This window comes from Monodon monoceros, unplaced genomic scaffold, assembly GCF_005190385.1.
Source record: "Monodon monoceros isolate NGI ecotype Baffin Bay Population unplaced genomic scaffold, NGI_Narwhal_1 Super_Scaffold_6, whole genome shotgun sequence".
NCBI lineage: Eukaryota > Metazoa > Chordata > Mammalia > Artiodactyla > Monodontidae > Monodon > Monodon monoceros.
This window is the reverse complement of record NW_021703783.1, coordinates 11027520-11050004: the sequence shown is the minus strand read 5'-3', so window position 1 is coordinate 11050004 and position 22485 is coordinate 11027520. Positions and strand designations below refer to the sequence as shown.

The window sequence follows — 22485 nt, the reverse complement described above, 5'->3', positions numbered from 1 at the left end:
AAATATACGTGTATATATGAAACCGAGCAGATCCCTGCAGGGCCTTCATGATTGCAGACCCTTCCATGTTCCCCCACTCCCACCTTTAGAAAAAAAAAACAACCTTATTTTCCCTGGCCTGTTTCAGAAAACAGATTCAAGCAATTAATCATTTAAGGAGGGGCAAAAGCGGGAACTAAGAAAAGGCAGTCAAGCAAGGAAGGTGATAACAACTTAAGCAATAAGTAAAATTGAAGGATTGGGTCATAAAGTCCTAGTTCTCCTTGAGAAAAACAGATAACAGTGTCTGACACACATTCTTAAGTTATTTCTTACGGAAACCAGACCCCCGACCAGGTGGAAACTGCTGACCCTGAACACATAGACCATAGACTGGTTGGAGCTGGAAAATTGATGATCAAGATTACTGAAACACCACCCTGTCACCTTACCGTCTACCAATCCGAAAAGTGTCCATGAGCTGATCACACACCCTGCGACCCTCACCCCAACACTGCCTTTAAATACATTTCTCTGAAAACCATCGGGGAGTTTGGGTCTTTGAGTATTAGCTGCCCATTCTCCTTGTTGGGTGCCCTGCAGTAAACACTGAGCTTTCCTTCACCACAACCCAGTAGGTTGGCTTTGCTGCATATCTAGGTGGGTGGATCCAAGTTCTGTTCAGGAATATACACAATCATCCTACAACACGTTCTTCCTTTTATAAGGAAGAGTTGTTCTTTCTGCCATGTTTGGAATCCCATTGCCTCTCATTTTCTTGGAGCCATCGTCATTTACGCCTCCTCTCTCATATTTGCCACCTCTCCCTCTCCACCAGCTCCTTATCAACATTTAAATAACTCAACTAACTTTCACCCTTAAAAATCCTCTCATAACCCTATCCCCACTTCTGGTTATCACTCTGTTTCTCTCCTCTGCTTCTGGTAAAAGAAGCATAATTTCTGGTTGTTTTCAGTCACTGAGTGGATTTCTAGAACCAGCCTATTTTTCAGGTTTTGGTCTACTATAAAATGAGGAGAATCACGAATACTGTCCCATTCAATTTTACTAATCCCTTCTATTAATGTCTGGTTCGTTGAGTACCCAGAATGCATTTCTTCTTTCACCTGGGATGAACAGTAGAACCGGCAAGGCTAAGTCAAGGGAGTGTTACACCAGGCAATTCCTGTCCTGTCCCAGGAGGTCTGGAGGCAGCCTTTCCGTGATCACTCACAAGATCTCTTTCACGTCAGGAAAAGTCCATTCTCCTTGTAGGCCCTGCAGTGGGGGATGCAACTCCCAGTGTAGAGGTGTGATCAGCTGGGACATGGTAAATCACTAGAGGGCCATTCAAGTTAACCTGAAGAGTGGCAACAGCCCAGCTTTTATTAAAATTTTTTTGTAGCACAACACCGTAAATCAACTATACTCCAATAAAATTTAAAAAAAAATTTTGGCGGCCGACCACCATGATTGATTGAATTTATCATTTCATATATTGTATTTGGTCAGTTTTAAACTGTAAATAGAGTTACTTCTGGGGAAAATTTGTAGGGCTACTTTCTCTCGCTGTCTTCTTTTGCTATTTGATGGTTTTCTTGTGATGATTTGCTTTCAAGTTTTTTCTCTTATCTTTTTTGTATCTACTGTAGTTTTTCTTTGTGGTTAGCTCAAGGCATGCATAAAATATCTTGTAGTTGTAGCCATCTATTTTAGGTTGGTAACACCTTAACTTCAATTGCATACAAGAACTCTGTACTTTTACTCTCCTGTCCCCACACTTTCTATATTGTGTGCCCAATAACAAATTTTTATCATTTAACTTTTATATTAAGCTTAAACATAACTTAGGTACCACCATTACAATATTACTTTACTCTGCATTTTTTAATATATTTACCTTTGCCATGAGATTTATGCTCTCACATGCTTTTGCATTGCTGTTTAGTATATTTTCATTTCAATTTGAAGAACTCCTTAAGCATTTCTGTAAGGCAGGTCTAGTGGTGATGAGCTATCTTAGTTTTTGCTTATCTGGGAAAGACTCTATCTCTCCTCCATTTTTAGAGGATAATTTTGCCAGTATAATATTTTTGGTTGGCAGGGTTTTTTCTTTCAGGTACTTTGAACATATCATTGCACTGTTTCCTTGCCTACAAGATTTGGGCTGAGAAATCCACTGATAGTCTTATAGGGGTTCCATTTCATGTGATGAGTCACTTTTCTCTTGCTGCTTTCAAAATCCTAGAGCTTAGTCAACAGCTTTCCCATCCACCCAGCTGAGTGTATAACGGGTCACTCTTGACTCCTCCCTCTCTCTAATGCCCCAAGTCCAATGAAATGTCTTCTTATCATTTTACCTTTTAGATGTCTCTTGAACCCACTTCCACTGCCACGGCCCTCATCTGGCCCCCTTCACTTCTCACCTAAACCACAGAAGCAGCCTCTTAATTTGCTCCATGACCCCACTCCTGCCTCTCTCTAGGTCATTTCTTCCATGGCAGCCTAAGTGCTCTTTACAAAATTTATCTGATCATGTCCCTTTCTTGACTCTTAGGGTAAAGTTCCAAATTCGTAATGGCTCACAGGAAACCCCCTGGCCTACACTTGCCTACTCCTCTGGCATCCTTTACTGCACTGGACTAGCTTTCTTCACTTCAGCCATACTATATCTCTCTCAGTTCCTCAAATATCCATGCCCCCTCCCACTTCTGGGCCTCTGCACAAGCTCTGTCCCAGCCTCACATGCTCTCCCTCACTTTCCATTCAGCTAACTCCTGTTCATCCTCCAAGGCTCGGCTCAAAGGATACTTTCTCAGGGACGCGTCCTTGACTTTCCAGAATAGGTTAGGTTAATCTGCCATGTGCTCCCACAGCACTCTGCACTGTTTTTCATTGTTGAGTTTAGTTATTCATAATTATTTATTTAATATTTGTCTTCCCCACCAGTAGACATGTGTTCCATGAAGACATTAATGTATCCATGTCATTCATGGCTGTATGCCCAGTGCCCTTCCAATGCCCTGTCAAGTCCCAATAATAGTTGCTGACTGGGTGAGTGAAACACAGATCTTCCTAGTTAAGGATTCAGTTTCAATGTGAAGGATTCAGTTTCAATATGCAACTATAACCTAAAAGCTAATAATCTATCATATTTGTGCTTGCCTTAAACACTTTGACCTTTATTTTCCATCTTACAAAGCGTTTTTGGTATATACAATACTGCCCTCTTCCTCTTTTCCCTCTTCTCAGTGATGTGTCACCAGTGATTTTTTTTTTATTGGGTGAGGCGCAGGTAATCTCCTTGTTTATAACTCTGACCTTTCTGTGAGCAAACACGCAAAGTGAACTTTGGTTTATCTCCTACTGTAATGTAGCTGCTAATTGCCGACAGGGAGGCTGTATTCTGTGGTCCACGTGACCGGTGGGGTGACCAGAAAGGAGCGTGGGGAAGAGTAGACCACGGGACTCAGTGACAGGCTGTTCAGTTGGAGTTCCTGCTTCCCTGAAAGGCCCAGAGTAAAGCAAGGAGTATGGTGCTGAGGTGAGGGAGGTCATGAAGACGCCACTGTTGGCCTTGGCTTTGTGGTCACTGCTCCTCCGACCAGGGCTTTTGTTCTGGGACTCCCAAGTAAGTCAGAACTGCCACAATGGCAGCTACGAGATCAGTGTGCTGATGACAAACAACTCGGCCTTCCCAGAGTCCCAGGTTAACTTGAGAGATGTGGTGAACGCGGGAATGGAAATAGTGAGACAGCGTCTGCTTGAAGCTGGTAAGAAGATGGTAACAGAATTCTCCTCCCTGTTACCACCTCTGGGGTCAGAGGGTTGCTAAGCCAAGACCTGTGTTCTTTGCCTGATCACCCAACCTTCTTTAAGGGCCTGGCCCACAGGCCTTTTCTATTTCGAGGCAATAGATCCTCAAAGAGAAGGATTTGAGCCCTACCTCAATGAGTTCACTCATGATCTACTCTGCTTTGGGGATGGCCCCGACCCAGGTGTTCACAGCAGTGAAATGTCCCAGCTAAAGCTGGATTTAACTTAACTGGACTTAAGTAGATAAAACTACTCAGCATCAGGAAGGCATTATGTTTCCTTCTGTAGCTTCTCAGAGGCAAGATTTGGTCTGTGTCTGAGATTTCACAGGGTTACCAGTCAAGAAGATGAATTAAGTAAAGATCCAGGTGCTAAATCTTTCACTGGGATTTTTAATCCATCTATCCACTCTTTACATCTCTGGTGGCTGTTATTATAAGATACAGTCAATATGATAAATTTGCAATCAAATTCAGTGTTGAAGTTCTTTATTGTATCTCTTTTTTGGGGGATATAAGAAAATTATTTTATTTTATTTTACTTTTTAAAATGTTTTATTGAAGTATAGTTGATTTACAATGTTGTGTTAATTTCTGGTGTACAGCAAAGTCATTCAGTTGTGTGTGTGTGTGTGTGTGTGTGTGTTCTTTTCCATTATGGTTTATCACAGGATCAATATAGTTCCCTGTGCTCTACAATAGGACCTTGTTGTTTATCCATACTATATATGCTAGTTTGCATGTATCTCTTAATTATTAAAGTAAGCTATACCAGTAGATAAAACATGTAGAATAAAGGGAAAAAAGTCACCCCTGATAATTTCCAGCCACCTGGATATTTCCAGTATCTTTTCATGTGCCTCTGAGTTTCTTGTTTTTAAGAACATAGTTGAGGTCACTATGGCACAGAAACAATTTTCTGTCCTTCTTATTTCATTTCACATGATTCTACAGGTGGCTTTCCTAGAACTGCATAATCTTCTTAGCATCATGTGAATGAATGACCAATACCCCTTAGAGTAGATATCCTCCCAAATCATGTAATCATTCCCTATGGTAGGACATTCCATTGTTTTTAATTTCTCACGATTATTTAAAAACTACTACAATAAACATTTTTATGTACATAGTTTTTTTCCATGCTTTGAGGTGAGATTGCCATAAGTATAATTACTGAGTCAATGAGTATTTCATACATCTTAATGGTTATTTATGGTTCTAAGGAGAGGATGTCTTAATTTTCTCTATTTAAAATTTGTGGTAATAATAGCAATAGGTATCATAGATCATATATCACATATGTGTAATAACTGTCTTCTGTGCAATATACATTTCTTCAGTCCTTTCTGAGACTGGATTCAGATATAAATGGATGGATCTGATCTAGTGCTATGATGGAACTAGGAGGTCATTTAATAAAATCCCCTTATTTACCTGGGCAGTGTGGTATAGTGGAAAGAACATTTGATTCGAAGTCTGAGGACCTGAATTGGAGTCCCTGCCAATCTCATGTGAGCTATTTCCCTTGGTCTCCCTGAACTTGGTGTTCTTGTTTTTTGAGTACCTGTCAAGTGCTAAGTAAGATATATAATCTCTTTACTCGCCACAGCTCTGTACGATCAACACTGCTGACACTGTTTCACAGCAGAGGTTTAATAACTTTGCTGCAGTCATACAAGTTGTCTGTTTGAAATGAGAGTCAAACCCCTATCTGTCAGATTCCACAGAGTGTATCATGTCGCCACTGTAAGATCTTTACCCACCCATTGCTCGTGAAAATAAGGTAGTGGAACACTGTGGTTAGAAGCAGAGATTTGGAATCGGACAGACCTTGGTTCATATTCCAGCCTTTTATCCAACCATTTATCACCAGTGACCTCCCGCAAGTTACTTACATTTTCTGAGCCTCAGTTCCCTCACTTGTAAAATCACGATCAATAGTAGTTTCCTTCTGTGGGTGTGGTGTGAATTAAATGAGGAGATTCACATAAAGTACCTAATTCACTGACTAATACATAGCAAGAGCTCAATAAATGGCTGTTGTTTTATTGTTGCTGCTCTTACTGTTGTGCTTGGGAAGGACGTTGATATTGTGTTTGTTGCTGTGGTGTCGGAACACGTTACCAGGCATATCTCAAAAGTGAAGCCTGATTTGAAGTCATCCCATCCCATCGTCTAAAACGTGTTCAGTATTTTCTTGAGAAGTCACTTGGGATCTGGGGAGATAAAAGTAAGCAGAAACACATCACATCACCATAATCATGAGAGGTAGCGGCTTACTACAATACATTCTACAGAAGTGGTTCTCAGACTTCCCATCTCAAGGCCTTTTTACACGCTTAAAGATAATCATGGGTTCTAAAGAGTTTCGTTTATGTTACATTTATCAATGTTTATTATACGGGAAATTAAAACTGAAAAATGTTCAAGCTATTTTCTTATTGATGCAGTTAAAATAACAACTGTAAGAATTTGTTAACATAAATAAAATTTCATATTAAAGAAAACATATTTCTCAAACCAAAAACTCATAGAAGTAGGTGGGAAAAGTGGCAGAAATTCACATTTTAGCAAATCTCTAATATCAGTCTTAATAGAAAATGGTTGGATTCTCATATCTGCTTCTGCAATTAAAATGTTGCCATACTACATATTATGTAGCCTCTGGAAAACTTCACTATATGCCCGTGAATGTCTTAAAATAATAGAATAGTTTCGACCTCATGGACCTCCTGAAAGAGTCTCAAGGTGCCTCAGGGGTCTATGGCACACACTTTGAGAACCACTGTTCTATAGCATATTGGTTCCAGAATCAGACTGCCCTATGTTCAAAACCCAGCTCCACTACCTGCCAGCTGGTAACCCTGAGCGAGTTAACTTACCTCTCTAGATCTCCTCTTTCTAGAGAGGTAGAAAAATAAAGTCTCATGGCTGGTATAAACTTCCTGAGAAATAACACTAGCCTTCTCTTTCCCCTCATTTCTGGATAATAGGCCTAAATGTGACCGTGAATGCCAGCTTTATCAATTCGGAAAGTATGATTTATAAGTCCAGTGACTGCCGGAGTAGCACCTGTGAAGGCCTCGACCTACTCAGGACGATTTCAGTGAGTACCTGCCTTCACAGAGTCAGCTCACACCCTCCTGCCTCAGGAGGGCCACAGCGTGAGCTCTGGCGCTGGCCCGCCAGGATCTCTCACATCGTCTCCAGCTATGCAGCTGAGTGATTTGGGGACCAGGTGCTCCGACTGTATCCCCATCTATTTCCCAAGTGATAGGCACCCTCCAGGAATCTAGGAAAGCGGGGAGAACCTTAGCTATGTTCTGTCTGTACACGTTCAGTGGTATGGAGGGGAATTATTTTGTTTTCAGCTGTTTTTAGAACTTTTAACAAATCTAAATGTTGGTATTAACTGGTTTGCCTTCGTGTCCCTCAAGAAAAATCTGAGGTGCCCCATTAAAAAATATACTCTAAAGCCTTACACCAGACACCTGTTACAAGTCATCACCGTATACACGGTCGCAGGTTTAGTGCTTAAGGGCTGAATCTGAAATCTAACTTTAAAGTAGTAACTGTAATGTCAATCTGTAGAAATGGGAAGACAGAGATTCTTGCCTAGTTCCTCCTGCCAACTCCATCCCCAACCAGAGCTTTCTGGAACTGAAGAGTAGTCCAAGCTCTCTAGAGGCAGGTAGGGTGTGAGATGTCCCTTTGGTACGGAGACCTAAGGGAAGGCCGTCCAGGAAGCTGAGCACTGGGCACAGATCCATGGCTCTGAAGCTCTGATCAGTAACATCACATCGACCAGATTGGCCGCACTCCTGTCAGGAAGTGGTCATTCTTTTTTTTTTTTTTTTTTTGCGGTACGCGGGCCTCTCACTGTTGTGGCCTCTCCCGTTGCGGAGCACAGGCTCCGGATGCGCAGGCTCAGCGGCCATGGCTCACGGGCCCAGCCGTTTCACGGCATGTGGTATCTTCCCGGACCGGGGCACGAACCCGCGTCCCCTGCATCGGCAGGCGGACTCTCAACCACTGCACCACCAGGGGAGCCCCGGAAGTGGTCATTCTTGATCATGGGAGGGCAAGGAGCGAGCAAGGGGAGTTTAATAAACAGGTGTGCCTCCTCCCTGGCTCCGGAGGTGGGAGGTCCCACCTCATTCTCCAGCACCAACAACAGAATGCTCCTTACCAGTTTCCCCTTGAGAAAGAGTGGAATCAAGATCTATAGTCTCTCACCCGGCCACACTGCGTTTTGTTCTCTCCAGCCCCGCTTTGTAGCTCTCCCTAAACCCGAAACTTTCCCTGTCCTTGCATAGCACCTCCAAATCTAGCGTCTTCACCCCTTGACCTACAGATAACTGCTAATGTGACAGTCTGCCAGTCCCTCTCCCAGCACTGGACATCCTCCTCTTGATAGAGTCCAGCGTCACGTTCAGTCAGCTCACCTTCAGTGGGATGCCCTTCCCTCCATCCGCAGCCTCTCCCCTCTCGGACCCCTTTATCCCTCGGCTGGCCCTCGCCCAGCCCAAGGCATGCACGCGGCTCCTTTCTGCTCTACATTCTAACATCTCGAGAGGCCCGCTTTCTAGCCTTCTGGGAGTCTTCCCCTTGCTGGTTCTTTCCTGTGCATTGATTCATACTTTTAGTTTTAGGAATTGGTTGTTATTTTTTTCTCCTACAGAGGACCAAACAGATGGGATGTGTCCTCATGGGGCCCACGTGTACCTATTCCACCTTCCAGATGTAGTAAGTAGTTTGGTTTGTTGTTGTTTTCATGCCCCTGTGAATTGAAGTCAGGACATCATATCAAGATTTAACTGATATATCAAACAGCAGTCTACTCAGGGCAATACAATTGAGGGTGCCAGGGCCCTCGTATGTTACAGTCTCTCTATAACTGTCATTCCCTCATCCGGGTAACTCTGCCTTTGCTCAGTGTGGGGTGGATGACAGTAGATATTCCGCTTCTGTTACTAACATCTGAGCTTGAAAAGCAAAAAGGTAGAGGTGAAAAGTTAGACTCCAGGCAGGACACAGGGAAGATAGTGAACTTAGATATTTTGAGAGTTGAAAAAAGGAAATCTTCCCAGAAGTATGGGCAGAATGTGCCCAAACACAAAGGAAAGTACAGCACCCTAGGGCATTAACAGGGCTCCGTTCCCTCCTTAGGGCTGTAAGAATAGGGAAGGTAGCAGGGTTCTTATTTCAAAGCACTATTTGAGGATTATATATATAACATACTAAAGTACTCTGCATAGTGCCCTTATCAGCTTAGAAAAAAAAGAAAAAGCTTCCACTGTATTTAGAGTGAAAATACTTCCTGGCTTTGGGAAAATCGCCCTCATCCCTTTCGATCATTTCACTCAGCGTAATTCTCCTCACTGCAAAACACTTTGTTCTGCCAGATCACCTCTCCCCCAATCCAAATCCCTCTCACATGCCTTTCTTTCACCTGTTTCATCTCCCCGTGAATCAAGGATCACCCTTTGTCTACACAGAGAAAACTATGCTGAAGGAACACTTGCAATAGGTTTTGAAGGGTAGACATTAGACTTCTGAAATTTCTGTTGCAAAGTCTGCTTCTCACACCTCCCACCCAGCTGTATAAACAGACTCAGACGTTCAAACCCACACAGACAATAGACACCCCACGGAAGCACATTTGACCTCCTCTTCTGTACCGAAGTGCAGACGAATACAGAACCTCATCTTCCTTGTGCTCATTCCCAGCTGTCATCTTACCTGACCATTCACTGATATTGCTGGAGAGTGTGCCCAGAAGGAAAGGAGAAGTAGAACATTGATTCACCACTTATGAGGAACTTCCATGTGCAAAGACGCATTTTTGTTGTGTCAGAGCGGAGACAATTAAGTAAAATAGAGAAGGTGACAAGGACACTGATGACCAATACAAGGCAGAGTGGGACAGGTTCCCTTAGAGAAGTACAAGCAAGGTGCTATGGATGCACAGAGGAAATGGTCCCTCTGGTTGGGAGAATTAAGCTTCAAGAGGAGAAAGACTTCATGAAGGAGATGGTATATGAGTTGAGTGTTGAAGAATGGGTTAAATTGTAATGGATAGAGATGATGTGATAAGCATCCCAGCCAGCAGAGGGAGAAGCATATGTGAAAGCAAAGCATCAGGGAAGTGTAGAAAATTTGTGAAAGTCTGTATTAACTGGAGTGAAAGAGATGTATAGGGGAGTAGTAGAGAGAAAACTAGGAAAATGAGATAGGGCCGTATTTGGGTGGCCACGAGTTCTAAGTGAGGGAAGGGTTTTTAATTAGATTTGCATCAGAAACCACTAAAACAGCAGGGAAGTGCCATCAGAAGCAGCTCAATTTTGGGGAAGAATAATTGGAAACAGTGTAGAGGAAAGGCTGGAGCCCACCAGGAGAGACTGAGGACAGGAAAAGCAGCAGGGGAGGAAGAGATCCTGAACTAGTGAGGAAGCAGTCGACTTGGAATAGGAGGATCGCCTTAAAGATATTTAAAAGTAGAATCAATAGCATTTGATAACTGATCGGATATTGGAGTGTGGGATGAAAAGTAGTTGTTGAAAAGGCTTTGAGATATCAAAACGCTAAAAGAAATGGGAAAATCAGGATAAGGAACAGTTCTGAGAAACAAAACTAAGAGACAAATTTAACTGTGGCCGTGAGGAGTTTGAAATGCAAGCAGGACACCCAAGTGAAACCTTTCAGTGGAGCACCGAAGATGGAAGGGGAGGTCATTTTCCTCCCTTTATCAAATACATCTGAAGCATCTACACATAAAGCAGGCAGACTGGAAATGCTGCGGTGAACAAGCTGGGCGTGATCCCACCTTCGTGGCGCTTGCAGTCTGGTGGAGGAGACAGGTATTCAACAGGTTCTCACCCATGATTCCTGGTCTTAGTTATCAAGGAAAGCTCTCCTGATGGATAAAGAGATGTTTAATTAAGGACCTGATGGGTGAGTAAGTATCAGCCAGGCAAAGACAGAGGGGAGCAGCATTTCTGGCATCTGTAAAGACCCTGGTAGAAAATAAAGCTTGCTATGCTTAAGGGACCACAAGAAGACCCGTGGGCCAAGCAGCGCAAGGAAAACAGTAAGGTCCTCAGGTGATGTCTGTCTCAAAGGCCGTCCGTAGAAGAGCTGGCAATAAGGCAATGCATGGAGGGAAGCTGCAGAGGGCATCTTCTGGGCTTTACAACATTTGTAGTAGCTATGGTGGCCCATTTTCTATTTTTTCTCTGCCCTACTCCCCGAAGTCCATATGTCCTAGCCTAGACATTAGGACAACCCAGTGACAACTCATTTTAGAATAAAACGAAGTAACCAAGCCACATATACCAGAAAACACCCAGAGTATGCGTAGAACATAGCATACGTTCCGTAAATATTGTTTTAGATTCACCTGTGAGGGACAGACCTATATCCATGGAACACCTGCTTGAATGACCCTGTTTCATTTTTGTTATTTATACCCACACGCTGAAACAGCTTAAAGAGGGATCTTATTTGTACTACTTAGGTTAATCCTGATACTGGTTTCTCTCTCACCCCTTGGCATAGCCTTGACACAGATTTGAAGTATCCCATGATTTCAGCTGGAAGTTTTGGATTGTCGTGTGACTACAAAGAAACTTTAACCAGGCTGATGTCTCCAGCTAGGAAGTTGACGTACTTCTTGGTTGACTTTTGGAAGGTCAATTATTTTCCATTCAAAACTTTTTCCTGGAACACTGCCTATGTTTTCAAGAATGGTACCGAGTCTGAGGACTGTTTCTGGTAAGCAGGACCATTAATGTCTTTCTGGCACTTAGCAGGGAGAGAAGCCATAAACTCTCAGCAGGCCACTAGTTATTATCAGACATGCCTTCCATGAATAGTAGCATTGGGAATGGAAACCAGCCCACTTTCTTACACACAGGTGGTACATAGCTTACATTAATTGATTTCATCCTTAAGCTGTAGATATATTTAGATAAGGCTGTTTGTTAATCCTGTTTGAACTAGGTATATTAAGCATAGCTCTCTGAAGTAGACACCCATTAACTTTAGGTCAAATTGAAATTTCACTTGGAAGTGTACAACACTTCACTGATTCCATGATCTAAATCAGTAGCAACAGGTTAAAATGTCTGTTTTTTTTTTTTTAACAGCAACTTTCTTTGAGTCCTTACTTTTTGCCAAACGTTGCACTAAGCACTTTCTTTTTCTTTTTTTTTTGGTTTGAAGCCATTTTTTTTTTTATTGGAGTAAAATTGCTTTACAGTGTTGTGTTAGTTTCTGCTGTACAACAAAGTGAATCAGCTACATGCATATCTATATCCCCGCCCTTTTGGACCTCCCTCCCACCTAGGTCATCACAGAGCACAGAGCTGAGCTCCCTGTGCTATACAGCAGGTTCCCACTGGCTATCTGTTTTACATATGGTAGAGTATTTATGTCAAACCTAATCTCCCAATTCGTCCCACCCACCTCTTTCCCCACTGCGTCAACATGTCCGTTCTCTACATCTACGTCTCTCTTTTTAAAAGAATTTTTATTGGAGTAAAGTATAGCTGATTTACAATGTTGTGTTAGTTTTGCTGTACAGCAAATGGAAAATGTCTTTTCAAGAACATGTTTTAAAAGTTACCTAATACTTATTTCCTAAAAGGAGTGCATGGAGTTATTCAAGGTGGCCACAATTTTCTTCCTGACCTCTACCCAAATTGTTATTAACTACTAGAATGTAGTGGTGTAAGAAGGAGAGTCTGATGTTGAGGCTGACAGTCTTAGGATATGAGGTCTACAGATTCAATTGAATAATGAACGTTTATTCTATAGGATGTGCAGCTCATGTTTCATATTAATAAAAAAGAATCATATGGAGTGTGTTAATATGTCTTGAGAACTCTGAATAAATGTTTTTTAAACATATTTTCAAAAAGTTGCATTTTCTCTTAGAGTTTTTTAGTTAACAGTGATCTGATTTATTTTGTTGTCTCAGTATGATTGACATGAAGTGTCTATGTAACCGTAAATACGTTGACTAAACTTTTTTCTAATTCTTCCCAAATGGCATAAGTGACCTAGCAATAAATATTTATATGTTGTAGATTGATTATTTATTTATTTCTTGGCTGCGTCGGATCTTAGTTGCGGCACGCAGGCTCTAGTTGAGGCGTGCAAGCTCAGTAGTTGTGACACGCGGGCTTAGTTGCCCCAGCATTTGGGATCTTCGTTCCCTGACCAGAGATCACACCCACGTGCCCTGCATTGTAAGGTGGATTCTTTACTACTCGACCACCAGGGAAGTCCCAATAAATATATTTTCACGAAGATAAACCCTCTAAAGAAAAGAGAACAAGTACTATGATCTCCATTTTACAGATAAGGAGAAGGGAAATGAGAAGTAAATGCTGTCATATTACCGTGCAACATATGATAGCAGAGAATGTGCATTCTGCCTGTCCTACACAAGTTAGAAATCATTTCTCTCACAGCTTTTCAGAGGAATAAGGGTGGTGGGGAGAGCAGGATATTGGGTACCATTGCTAAAATAAAATCACAAGGCTCACACAACTCCAGCAAAGGTGGCAGAAAGAATCTCTTGAAGGAGTCTGCAGTAGCTCTCCACCAAAGCATCCAGAGGACCAAAATAGGGTACCCCTGGGAACACACAAGAATCAGTCCTAAGGCAGCACCCTAGAAAGTTTGGGGTGAACTTAGAGCACACAAAAGTCCTTTTCACACAGTAGGAGAAATTATTCCTATCAACTCTGAATTTTTGTACTATAGATTCACAAGTTTCCACTTACCTGTGATAATGGGACAAGCAGAATAGCCTTCCTTCAGCAAATAACAAGAAGCCATTATAAGGGATTTGCCAAATGTCTACTATCTGTATATATACACGAAGATTCCCTAAAACTTTCCCTAAATTAGATGTCCGTAGTCCTAACCATTGGTATCATGCTGTGTATTGTCTATTGTGTTAGTGGTAGAAATGAATTTTAGGTGAACAAGTCCCTGGACAGATCTGTAAACAGTGAGCAAACAACATGCAAAGCCGTGAAGAAACTAAGCTGATTTCTTAGAGTTTCTCTTTTTTTCTGTTCTAGGTACCTCAATGCTCTGGAGGCTGGAGTTTCCTATTTTTCTCAGAAACTTATCTTCAAGGAGACGCTGAGAAGGGATGACGAGTTTCAGCGTATCTTAATGGACCAGAACAGGAAAAGCAATGGTAAGAAGACATGAAGATAATTTTTGGCCAGCTACGTCCACACAACCACCACCTCCCTATGAGTCATTTTGACAAATCTACCACCACAGAGCTATCATCGTTACTGTATATTTTGTATATATTTGCAGAGATCTGTAGCTGCGTGCACCTCCGTTATACTGTTCCTTTTGCTGATTAAAACCTTATCCTCTGAGCAAAATTAGCAAAGTAATGTTGAGCAAATATATTAACATTATGAAAGTAATGATGATGCTAAAATCCAGCTTTTATAAGCCAAAAATGATATCACGATCCACTATTAGTAAACTGCTTTTTAAGTTCACCACAATCTAATATATTGTTGGATTTGTGACGAATTCTCAAATATTCTGAACCCTCGTCCCCTGGTGACCAAGAGGATGTATTTATTGATATGTAGCCTTAAGCAAAATTACCAGGTAGGCAAGGATTGTCTCACTTTGCTTTACTCTGTCGGTATTTTACCTGCCTAATGATCTCTCAGTTATAGGCCAAGTGTGAAAGGCCAATGGGATACTAAGTTATTTGGTGATTTATTTCACTTTCCACAGAATTCTTTTTGCAAATAAGAATATATCAGGAGCAAAGGAATCAACTGTGGAATTTTCTACGAGGAAATGTTCTTGCTTGTCAGGATTTCCTGGTATCGCTTGAAATATCTTTTGCTGTTATAATTAAGCATTTGCCATATTAAGAGCCTACCATATGCAAAACGTTAACCAAGATATGGGGAACAAGAAATATAAGATGATTCATGTCCCTAAAGTGTTTACAGTTCAACTGGACAACACAGTGTGTGAACAGATCTAATGAAGTGTCTCCCAGCTTATTCATCTTACTCATCAATCCATGCATTTGGGAAATCTGGCTGCAGTGGATAGGAGAGCTTAGAGAATCAGACTGGAACTCGATCACTGACTTTCTGAGCTAAGAAGCTGCAACCAAAACCCAAGGAAAGGTGCTTAGGAAGACTTCATAAATTCTCACATTAATTTATATCTTTTCCAGCTACTTTACAAGTGGCAGTGCCCTTCACTTACCACTGAAAATAGCTTCTATAACTACTCCAGCCTCGTGTAATGGAATAAGCACGAAGCCAGACTCCAATACTTGACTATCAGAATTATTCATCCACCGGTTTTTTTATCTCATTGACATTTTAGCTACAGTCTCCTTAAATCAGTAAAATTAAGGGCAAGGACTAGATGATTCTTTTTAAGATCCCGTGCAGTTCTCCTCTGCTTCTATGACTGTAAATGAAAAATAAAAGGAGTGGGGGAGTAAATTGGAGGAGCTGGTGTTAATCTTAAAACACGAATGTAGCATGGACTTTACTGGGTTCAAATTCAGGCCCCTGGTTCCCTTCCTGCTTGGGAGTAGACTATTGTATATTTTTCTCCCTGTCTTGCTCTCTCTCCTGCAGTGATTGTTATGTGTGGTACACCAAACACCATCAACATCCTCAAGGGTGACCGAGCAGTGGCTGAAGACACTGTCATTATTCTAGTGGATTTATTCAAGTAGGTATAATATTTGGAAGAACTCTCCTCCTTTCAGAAAGGAAATACTCTAAGGATTTCTGGAAGATATTCTCTTTTCTCACGTTTTGCATAGCCTAAAATGGGATTCTGTATGAAGATAATACTTTAACCAGTGTTTCATTTCTTCTTTATCACACCCTCATTCTTATTTAATTAATTATAGCTTTAGCAGAGACGTATACCTTTGACATCACTATCATGTCAAATACAAAAGTTTTATGAAATCCCCATTAAACCCGCATGCTCATTCAACAAAGATCCTGGTCTTCAGCCTGATTTTAAGGTGTTTTTTTTCCAGGCAGTAATAAATCAACTAATATCCCAATCATATTTCTGAGAACGTGGGCCCTATCTATGCCTTCAATTGCTAATGGCCTTTGATCCTAGATTATTTTTCCTTCAGCCACCTTCGGTAAGAGAAAAGTTCCCGTTAAGTGAATTTGATTTACACAGTTATTCTTTGCCCTCTGTGGTATAGTCATTGGGTGGTGATCTTTTCCTCTGCACTTATCTGGAACTAAGGGGAGAAAATTCTGGAGAACAGAAACTACCTTTTATCACATTCCCTCTTTTCACTACTCATTTTCTAACATGGTTGGAGACCCCACAAACAAACTGTGCAAAGGTAATATCTGAGTCAGATGAGGCTTAAAAAAGGTGTTGCTGGTACACCTGTGTCCCTTGCCCCATCAGCTAGCTCATATGACTTCACTTATCTGATTGGATCATTAATCATTCCCTGTCCGTATTCAGACCAGAAGCTATTCCTGCACTCTATCATATTTGCCTAGTCATTTCACCCACACTAAATGCACTTGTCCCAGTATTGAGAAAAATGAAGCATAGGAACTGCAGGCCTATCTTGTTCACAAAGATAAGCTAGTCAACCGAGCCTTTTAGCTGCAGAATACGAAAAAGAGGGGAAAATGATCAACATTTTATTCCTACAGCCACATTGATGGCTGCTTTCAGTAGCTGCTTTGCCCTCTGGAAGGAGGCCTCAATGTAACCAGGCTGGTGTAATTTTATTTTCATCAAATCCTCAATCAACTGCCGAAGTGTTGGCATTCTTTTGTCACTATTCCCTAAGGACCTCTGGGTCTGTTTCGGAATGCTCATGTGATAGATTCATTTGAAAGTAGACATAACTTGGGTTCAAATTCTAACTCTGACACTTCTGGTTCATTTGCCTCTTGGGTATTACTTAGTATATCTTGAGATTCTCATTTGTAAAGTGAGAATAAAAATGCCTACTTTATAAGGGTGCTTTTAGGATTAGATGTGACAATATGCGCAAACTATTCAACACAGTCCTCTGTACATAGATGTGTTCACCTACTGTTTGCCTATTAAATGATGGTCATCCTAGTTACAGCGGTTCAAGCTTCTCAGGTTATTTGCATATTAAAACATTAAAATGATTAGGAAGCTTGGGACCCATATGATGGGCAGTGCCATCCCAGACGGTATTGAGGGTCCACAATGTACCAAATACTGTCTAGGAGTCGAGGATACAAGGACCGATAATCTAATGTTAAGAAGCTTACAGTGTTAGAGAAAATGCTTAGTCTTTTCAGCTTATGTTTCACCATCTGGAAAGTAAATTTAATTCACAAAATTTCTCTCTATCCTATCCCTAAATCTCTAAAGTGTTATGAGCACTTAAGGAAAAGAAAGTTTCCAGGTATAAACCAAAAGTCATTAAGCCTTGAAAACAAGCTTATGTGCCCAGAGCCCCTAAAAAAGCTTCCTCAAATAAGTATCTGTGTTCTGATCTTCCTTTCCATTTGTGTATGTTAACCACAGCTGCTTAATTTCTGCTACTCAAGGTAGCAGGTGTAGAAGAAACTTATCTGGGAAAAGTAGAACGTTTTGCAGAAAAAAGATGTTTTAAACTATTTCAAGCCTGCTGTATGAATTTTAGAATCTCCATTTCTATTTTTGGAGGAATCTAATTTTCATGAGAAACTTGTACTTTTTATTCCAGTGACCACTACTTCATGGACAATGTTACAGCCCCCGACTATATGAAAAATGTTCTTGTTCTGACACTGCCTCCTGAAAATTCTGTCTCAGATAGCTCTTTCTCCAAGAATGTATCACTGGTAAGCTTCATATACATATATATATATATATTTTTTTTTTTTTTTTGGCAAGGGTAAAGTATCATTCTTCCATTTGGGACCCAAATTCTAAAATGAGCAATTCGTTTTTTTCACTTGTTCCAATTCACTCAACAAATGTTAACTGAGGCCAATAGCAGGATTCCTGCTACTAAAACTGTTACTATAGGTCACTGTGCTAGGTTCTAGATCAACACCACAGTGCACACTTCTGTAACATCAGAACAGAAATGACAGTGTGGGAAGATCAGAAGAAGCCCTGCTAACGTAGGGGAGGTAGAAATTAAACAATGAAAGATAAATGAAGTCCCCTACATCTTAAAGCAACTTTCTGCTGGCCCTGATATCGCAGTTCTACCTCTAGAGATACATATTCCTAGGTTAAGACATTGTCCTTTTTTTAAAAAATTAGGTTGGCCATTGTTCAGGTTTGTCCAGGCGAGGCCTGGTTTATTCCTCTTATCCCAGCATCCCATCTGGTTTAGCATTTGTCCCAGAAAAAGAACCTCCAATTGGACATTAAATCATTAATGTCTCAGGACTTCCCTGGTGGTCCAGTGGTAAAGAATCCGCCTTCCAATGCTGGGGACGCGGGTTTGATCCCAGGTCAGGGAACTGAGATCCCACATGCCGCGGGGCAACTAAGCCCACGCGCCACAACTACTGAGCTCACATGCCTCAACTAGAGAGTCCGTGTGCTCACGTGCCACAAAAACTGCAGAGCCCATGTGCTCTGGAGCCCACACGCCACAACTAGAGAGAGAAAGCCCGAATGCCACAACTAGAGAGAAGCCCACACGCCGCAAAGAAGACCAGACACAGTGGAAGAAAATAAAGAAATTTTAAAAATATATTTTAAAAAATCATTAATGTCTCAATTAAATGCAAGACCCCTGCCTCTAATACCACTTTGGGTTTTATCAGTCACTGCACCTTAACGCGACTAAATTCATCGGATGTTTTCTGCCCTCAGACACAGTTGAGAGCAGGTTTGGAGAGGGAAGTGGAGGGGCAGTCTGTCCTGAGGACCCTGAACAACTTTGGGATGACAAGGCCCAACGAGCAGTGAGGAAAGTTGGGGACCTTTGAGAGAATCACAGTTTTGCCTAGACTAGCAGTTCTAAGCCCTGTGTTTTGCAACCCTGCCAAAATTAGGGGCTGCAACCCCTTTGGGGGCTGGGTCTTAACTGATTCTTTTCATGTCATGAAAGGATGATTTCAGCAAAAGACACTGAAACCAATGAGAAGTGTTTTAGTTTCTCCTTTTTATATTTTCTAGCAAATATACTTCTGGGTCTAGTAGTATTCACATATCATTTGCACAGCTTCTAGGCTCTGGCAAAAGTCTGATTCTTCACAGGTGGGAGTTCCAAAGTGTCTGAGCCGACAGAACTTGCGTGGTCTCGGGGGGGCACAGAACTTTTCATCCATAGCCCATCTCTGTGAAGACAACCACACAACTGTTGCAAAGGCAGAGAAGTTCTGACCCGCTTCTTTTGTTCCCCAGGGCAGACCTTTGTGGCTTGAACTAACACCCAATCAGGACTATCTCCAAAGCAAATTCAATGGTATCACCCAATCAAAACTCTTCCCACCCCATCAGGATACTCAAAGGCAGTGAGGTTGTTTTTGTTGCTGTTCTCTTTTCCTCTTAAATGAAAGCGTTATTTCTATATAAAACCTTACAGGAATCGAAAATGCTGTATGTTGTCCTTCCTGGTCGAAGTAAAATATTTTCTCATCATGGGAAGGAGGAAGCACAGCTGCTTTTAGATACTTCCCTAAAGGCAGGGTATGCAGTTTATTGATCCCAAGAGAAGACAGAATTGTCACGTGGGGATGATAAAGAGCCCCGGTCCAAGAAAAGTCTTTCCAAAACTTCCTTTAATACCACCCCTACAATTCCCCTAATATTCCTTTACCTTTCCAGTTACCCTGCTGACCCCAAGAATGTGTTTCTCCAGGTTCAAGACCAGAATCTTTTTTTTTTTTCTTGGAACTCATTTTAAGATTTTCCTTTCTCATTCAGACAAATGATTTTGCTGCTGCCTACTTTGATGGAGTCTTGCTCTTTGGACACATGTTGAAGATATTTCTTAAAAATGGAGAAGAAGTTACCACCCCTAAATTTGCTCATGCTTTCAGGAACATCACTTTTGAAGGTACCGGTTTCCTAGGAGCAAACAACACTTACCTAACAGTTTCTAGAGGAATCTGATGAAATATGGGCCCTATGGGCAGACTTTGGGAAGCAAAGAGAGGGTGTGGCAATAAATGGATCAACAGCTAAATACCTTTTAACTTAATTGGAGGCAAACATAATTGCATAAACCTTGGGGATGCTATAATCTATAACTAGACCCCAGTTTATGCTTCAGAACTTGAGAATCTTTGGATATCAAAGAAAGAGCAGGTAGCTCAGGCCCTGTACTTATGAACAAGCTCATCACAGGGCATTTTGGGCAGTGATGTCCTGACTCTGCTTAGAGACCAGCAAGAAGAGAAGTAGCTGCAGTTTGATTTTCGTCCTTCCATATCTCCCTTTCTGTCCTTTCACCATTGAGTATGATGTTTGCTGTGGGTTTTTCATATGTGGCTTTTATTATGTTGAGGTAGTTTCCTTCTGTTCCTAGTGTGTTGAGTGTCTTATCATGAAAGTATTGAATTTTGTAAAATGCTTTTTCTGCATCAATTCATATGATCGTGTGGTTTTTTTCTTCATTCTCTTGTAGTGTATTATATTGATTAATTTTTATATGTTGACCCATCCTTGCATTTCAGGAATTAATCTTATTTTGTCATGTTGTATTCTCCTTTGAATATGCTGTTGAATTCTGTTTACAAATATTTTGCTGAGGATTTTTAGATCAATGTTCATAAGGGATATTGGTGTGTAGTTTTCTTTTCTTTTGGTGTCATTGTCTGGCTTTGGTATCAGAGTAATTCTGGCCTCATAGAATAAGTTAGGCAGTGTTTCTCTCTCTTCAGGTTTTTTGGAAAAGTTTGAGAAGGATTGGTGTTAATTATTTTTTTAATGTTTGGTAGAATTCACTGGTAAAGTCATTAGGTTCAGGGCCCTTTCTTAGGGGGTAGAGGGTCTGGAGATTTTTGACTACTGATTCAGTGTCCTTACTAGTTATCGGTCTATTCAGATTTTCTGTTTCTTCATGGTTTTGCTTTGGTAGGTTTTGTGTTTCTAGAAATTTGTTCATTTCAACTAGGTTATCAAATTTTTTGGCATACAGTTGCTCATGGTACTGCCTTATATTCCTTTTTATTTCCTTAGAATTGGTTGTAATGTCTCCACTTTCATTTATGATTTTAGTAATTCAAGTCTTCTCCTTTTTTCCTTATTCTATCTGGCTAAAGGTTTGTCAATTTTGTTGAACTTTTTGAAGAACCAACTTTTGGTTTCAATTGATTTCCTCAATTGATTTTCTCTTCTGTATTTCATTTATCTCTGCTCTAATCTTTACAACTTCCTTCCTCTGCTAGCTTTGGGTTTAATTTGTTCTTCTTTAACTAGTTCCTTAAGTTGTAAAGTTAGGGTGTTGATTTGAGACCTTTGTTGTTTTTTAATGTAAGCATTTATAGTTATATATTTCCCCTTAGCACTGCTTTCACTGTGTGTGCCCCATAAGTTTTGGTGTGTTGTATTTTTATATTCATCTATCTCTAGGTCTTAAAATTTTTCCCTTGTAATTTCTTCTTTGATCCGTTGATTGTTTAAGTGTGTGCTGTTTAATTTCCACAAATTGGCGAATTTTTCAGTTTTCCTTCTGTTATTGATTTCTAACTTCAGCTCATTGTGGTCAGAGAAGATACTTTTTATGATATCTATCTTTTAAATTTTACTGAGACTTAATTTGTTGCTTAACATATGGTCTATTCTGGAAAATGTCCTACAGGCACTTGAGAAAAATGTGCATTCTGTTGTTGGGTAGAATGTTCTGTATTTGTCTCTTATATCTAGTTGGTTTATCATTTTGTTCAAGTCCTCCGTTTCCTTACTTATCTTCTGTCTTGTTATTCTATCCATTAGTGAAAGTGGAGAGTCCACTCTCCACTGTCCATCTCTCTCTCTCTCCTTTTTTTTTTTTTTTTTTTTTGACTGTGCTGGGTCTTTGTTGCTGCGCACGGGCGTTCTCTAGTTGTGGCGAGCAGGGGCTACTCTTCGTTGCAGTGTGTGGGCTTCTCGTTGTGGTGGCTTCTCTTGTTGTGGAGCACAGACTCTAGGCACGTGGGCTCAGTAGTGTGGCTTGCGGGCTCTAGAGTGCAGTTTCGGTAGTTGTGGGGCACGGACTTTGTTGCTCCGCAGTATGTGGTATCTTCCTGGACCAGGGCTCAAACCCATGTCCCCTGCAGTGGCAGGCGGATTCTTAACCACTGCGCCACCAGGGAAGCCCTGTTCATCTCTTAAGTCATGTAGAAAACAAAAAGTGGAGTAACACATTGTTCTTACAATAATGCTAGATTTTATAATTGCTTGTGTATTTACCTTTACTGAGATCTTTATTTCCTCACATGGCTTCAAGTTACTGTCTATTGTTCTTTCATTTTAACCTGCCAGACTCCCTTGAACATTTCTTGCAGGGCAGGTCTAGTGGTAGGTAACAAACCCTCTCAACTTTTATCTTAGAATGTCTTACTTTCCTTTCACTTTGAAGGACAGCTTTGTTGAATAAAGCGTTCTTGATTGACAGTTTTTTCTTTTAGCATTTTGAATATATCAGCCCACTGCCTTCTGGCCTTCAAAGTTTATAATGAGAAATCTGCTTATAAATCTTATTGAA

The 22485-nt window shown here is 41.0% G+C and overlaps 1 protein-coding gene across 1 annotated transcript in view; it reads left to right on the top strand.

The window, feature by feature from the left end:
* The window catches only part of GUCY2C (guanylate cyclase 2C), a 77838-nt gene that overhangs the window by 4961 nt on the left and 50392 nt on the right, over positions 1-22485 (top strand). The window contains exons 2-8 of the mRNA XM_029206393.1: positions 6788-6900; positions 8476-8540; positions 11352-11567; positions 13889-14010; positions 15452-15548; positions 17557-17674; positions 19722-19854. Coding sequence (XP_029062226.1) covers positions 6788-6900; positions 8476-8540; positions 11352-11567; positions 13889-14010; positions 15452-15548; positions 17557-17674; positions 19722-19854 — 864 coding nt within the window. The remainder of the gene's footprint in view (positions 1-6787; positions 6901-8475; positions 8541-11351; positions 11568-13888; positions 14011-15451; positions 15549-17556; positions 17675-19721; positions 19855-22485) is intronic.